Consider the following 3841-nt stretch of genomic DNA (forward strand, 5'->3'; position numbering starts at 1 on the left):
TTTGGGGAAAGAGGTGGAGGGAAAGGGACGGGAGGAATTCAGGAGGGAGAGGGGGAATTGAGGAAAGAAAGGGAGAAAGGATGGGAAAGAGGAAAAGAGAGAAAATTTTTTTTAAAAAGGAGAGAATTAAAGAAAGAGAAAAGAGAGGATTAAGGAGAAAAGAGAGAAAAGGAATTAAAGGAAGAGAGGGGGATAGAGAATTAAAGGAAGAAAGAGAGAGAGAAAGAAAGATAAAAAGAGAGAAAAAGAGAGAGGAGAAAAGGAGAGAATTAAAGAGAGGATATAAGAGAGGAAAAGGGAGAATTAAAGAGAATTCCAGCATCAGCTCCTCTGGGCTCCACACCCACCGGTTCCCCCGCTGACCGGGCCGTGTCCCCGCAGGTCCGTGCCCTGTCCTACGGCCTCCAGCTGGCCGGGGGAGCCCTGCCCGGCCCGGGGGGGCTGCCGAGGGGCCTCCTGGCCGCCTCTGCCCAGCTCAGCTCCTGCCGCACCGTCCTGCGCCTCTTTGACGACCTGGCCATGCTCCGGCACAGCTGCGGTTACGGGCTGGGCCCCGAGGTGAGAGCGGGGCAGGGGGCTCCCCCCCAGCCTCCCCGGCCGCCCCGCGGCTGTTCTGGCTTGTGCCCTTTCCCCCCCTCTCGCAGGACGAGGATGTGCTGGTGCGGGGGCTCAGCGTGCTCTGCAACGTGGCCAACCAGCTCTACTACCCCTGCGAGCACCTGGCCTGGGCAGCCGATGTTGGGATCGTCCGCGCCAGCTCCCACAGGTGGTGGACCCTGAGCACAGCGCTCTGGGGCTCTGCCCTGCTCCTGGGAATCCTACGGTACGGCCCGCTGGGAAGGAGAGGGAAGGGGCGGGGAATGATGCGTGGGGATAAAACAAAAGGGCCCTCTGGCTGCGGGAGGTGTTCTGGGAAAAAAAAAAAACAAAACTCCTGTTTGCTGCTGTAGGAGAAATAACTCTGCTGTTTTCAGGTCCCTGAGGGTCTTGTGCCACTTGAGGAGAAAACTGAGGCAGCACAAGGGGTATGATTTCATTCCTTGGCTGTACAGCTGATCATGGAATCCCAGAATGAGGTTGGGAGGGACCTTAAAGCCCATCCAGTGCCACCCCCTGCCATGGGCAGGGACACCTTCCACCAGCCCAGCTTGCTGCAAGCCCCGTCCAACCTGGCCTTGGACACTTACAGGGATACAGGGGCAGCCACAGCTGCTCTGGGCAACCTGTGCCAGGGCCTGCCCACCCTCCCAGGGAAGAATTTCTTCCCAATGTCCCATCTCTCCCTGCCCTCTGGCAGTGGGAAGCCATTCCCTGTGTCCTGTCCCTCCATCTCTTGTCCAAAGTCCCTCTCCAGGTCTCTTTAGCACCATTTTAACCCGTTTTCATTATAATCTAACCCCATACACCAGTTCTCACTTGTATCCATCACAGTTACTGGGATATTCTGGACTGTCACTGATATCCCCTTTTGCTCCCAGCAGCACATCCTCACCCCAGAGCCAGAAGTTGAGAGCCCAGGTGAAGGCGGAGGTTCTGAGCATCCTCACGGACGCAGCAGATCTTTGCAACGCCATCCACTGGCTGCCTCCAGGATTCCTCTGGGCTGGAAGGTTCCCCCCGTGGTTAGTGGGGCTCCTGGGGACCATCTCCTCCCTGATTGGAATCTACCAGGCATCCCGAGGAGGAAATTTCTGAAGCTGTGTAAATAATCGAGCTTCGGGAGCCAAATTCCACGTGGTAAAAGTGCCTTTAGTGGGGCAGGGTGTATTTTAATTGTCCTGGGTGTTACTGATTGTAATTCCACACATCCTCTGTGTGGATTGTAATTGGGACTGGAATCAAGGTGTCTGTTGCAGAGGGGACTGTTTGCAGTTGACAGTTTTTGTCTCTCTCCATCAGAGAAACCTTTCAGGAGAATCCTCTGAAAATCAACGTGCAGTTGGTAAAACTGAGTGGGGGGAAAAAATGTGCCTTCCATCCTTCCTTCCTCTGTCCCAAAAGATAAATGCAACCTTCCAGTGTTTTCTGGAAGAAAAGAGCACAAAGTCAGTGTTAGGTGGGAAAACTGCCGTGGTTCTGTCCCACAAAACTCCTAAGGGACAAATCCTGATGAGTTCATCCTCCAGGACAGGGTCACGGTCCTGGGAGTGTCTCTGTCAGATATTTTGGGGGTTTGAGCACAGAGCAAAAAGAGGAGTGAAAAGTTTTGTTTGTGACAGAGGCAAGAGGGGAAGGAAACAGCAACTGGAAGCAGAGTGAAGCTTCCTTCTAGTCTGCCTTGCTCATTCGAGGAAAAATTGAGGAAGCTGAGATTTCCAAGAGCTCTGAGGCTCCAGCTGTGCCTTCGTGGGATGCCACCGGGTGGAGCTCTTCCACCAGGCTCTGGCAGCTGCCAACAGTCTTTTTTTTTTCATTATTTATTTAAAAAAAAAAAAAAAGACAGGACATTTATGAATCACTTTTCAAAGGAGCAATCAAACCGATGCCGAGATGGGCTTTGCAGTTAACAGTTCTGGGCGTTGCCAATAATAAACGACACGAATCAAAGGTGGCCTTGAGTGCTCATTCCCTCTGAGAGCAGGGAAAAGCTCTTGAGCTGGTTCTGGAAAGCTCCAGGCAGTTCCCAGGGGTCAGAAAACAGCTCCCCACGTGTTACCAGCCTTCCTCCCACCAAAATAAATCCGAACCCCTGACTGGCTGCCATGGAAATGCACCCTTTGAAAACAGTTCTGCTTAGTCTGCTTGGTGTCCCTGCACAATTCCAGGGGCTTTGACCTTGTTTTTGTTGTGGTTTTTGGCGTGGACAGGGGGAGCTGTGTCCTGCCTGTGTCCAAAGAGCAGAGCCAGGGCTGGATGCTCTTTATCCTTTGCCCTGGCCTTGCTGTTTATCTGGACCTTCACCCTGCAGAGTGTCCCTTTCCTGGCTGTGCTGGGAATTTCGTGTTGGATTTACAGGTTTTGGTTCAATTCTGAGTGTAGGCAGAGCTTACCTGGAGGTAAGCTTTTTTTTTTTACGCCAAATTTGTAAAACTCTACACCTTGCTTTAATTTTAACATGTAGAAAGGACACTCTAACCTGCTCTAAGTGCATTTGCTTCATCCAATTCCTCACAAAATGATTTTAAGTTACAGCTGGTGGAGCTGAAACGTTCAGAGATAAAGCAAAATGGGGTGATTCAGAATTTCTGCAATTTGTATTTGTTCCTTGGGGTGGCTTTGATCCCTGATTAAGCACCTGTGGTGGCTGCCTGTCCAGAACAGCACTTGCTCATTTTTAGCACAAGACCTTGTGTGGGCAGACTTGATCTTCCCAAAACTTGCTTTTTTGAGTTTTTTGTTTGTTTGGTTGTGTTTTTTTGCTTTTCTCTGCGGCCATCAGCCCAATTCGGCTCTTTCTCCTGAGAGAAGGTGACAGAACCCTTCCTTGGCAAGGAAAGGTGCTGGTGGTGCAGCTGATGGGCTGCCCCGGGGCAGGTAAACACCAGCAGCATTTTCTGTGTGGGAGCAATCGCCGGGCGTTCTCCAAGCTCCAAATTTCAAAGGTGGGCTCCGCGCAGGAAAAATTGCTGAGCAGGGCTGGTTTGTGCGGCCGCGGCCTGCCTTTGTCAGCAGGGCGGGATCCAAAGGCCGCGGGCGGGCGCTGCTGATCCCAGCCCGGCTGCCCCTGGTTTACGGCCCTTTATGGTGTGGGGGCTTTGTCCGCACAGCTCGGCCGGGGTCGGGAGCCCCAAATCCGCCGGCCCGGCCCCTGGGCCGATGCTCGGAGCGGGGGGACACGGACACGTGCGGGGGATGAATGGGGAGTGATCGATGGGGGGGGATCAATGAACGGAGATCAATG

General features: G+C 53.0%; 1 protein-coding gene across 2 annotated transcripts in view; it reads left to right on the forward strand.

Annotated features, from left to right (window-relative positions):
• Positions 1-3841, forward strand: part of LOC114069502 (ectoderm-neural cortex protein 1-like) — a 7532-nt gene that overhangs the window by 813 nt on the left and 2878 nt on the right. The window contains exons 2-6 of one of the 2 annotated variants that reach the window (XM_027906326.1): positions 382-558; positions 645-823; positions 975-1025; positions 1479-1622; positions 3380-3542. In XM_027906326.1, the coding sequence (XP_027762127.1) occupies positions 382-558; positions 645-823; positions 975-1025; positions 1479-1622; positions 3380-3542 (714 nt within the window). The remainder of the gene's footprint in view (positions 1-381; positions 559-644; positions 824-974; positions 1026-1478; positions 1623-3379; positions 3543-3841) is intronic. The other variant, XM_027906327.1, reaches the window with a different exon arrangement.

This window comes from Empidonax traillii, unplaced genomic scaffold, assembly GCF_003031625.1.
Source record: "Empidonax traillii isolate 1590-97213 ecotype Southwest subspecies unplaced genomic scaffold, ASM303162v1 scaffold1276:size275569, whole genome shotgun sequence".
Classification (NCBI taxonomy): Eukaryota; Metazoa; Chordata; class Aves; order Passeriformes; family Tyrannidae; genus Empidonax; species Empidonax traillii.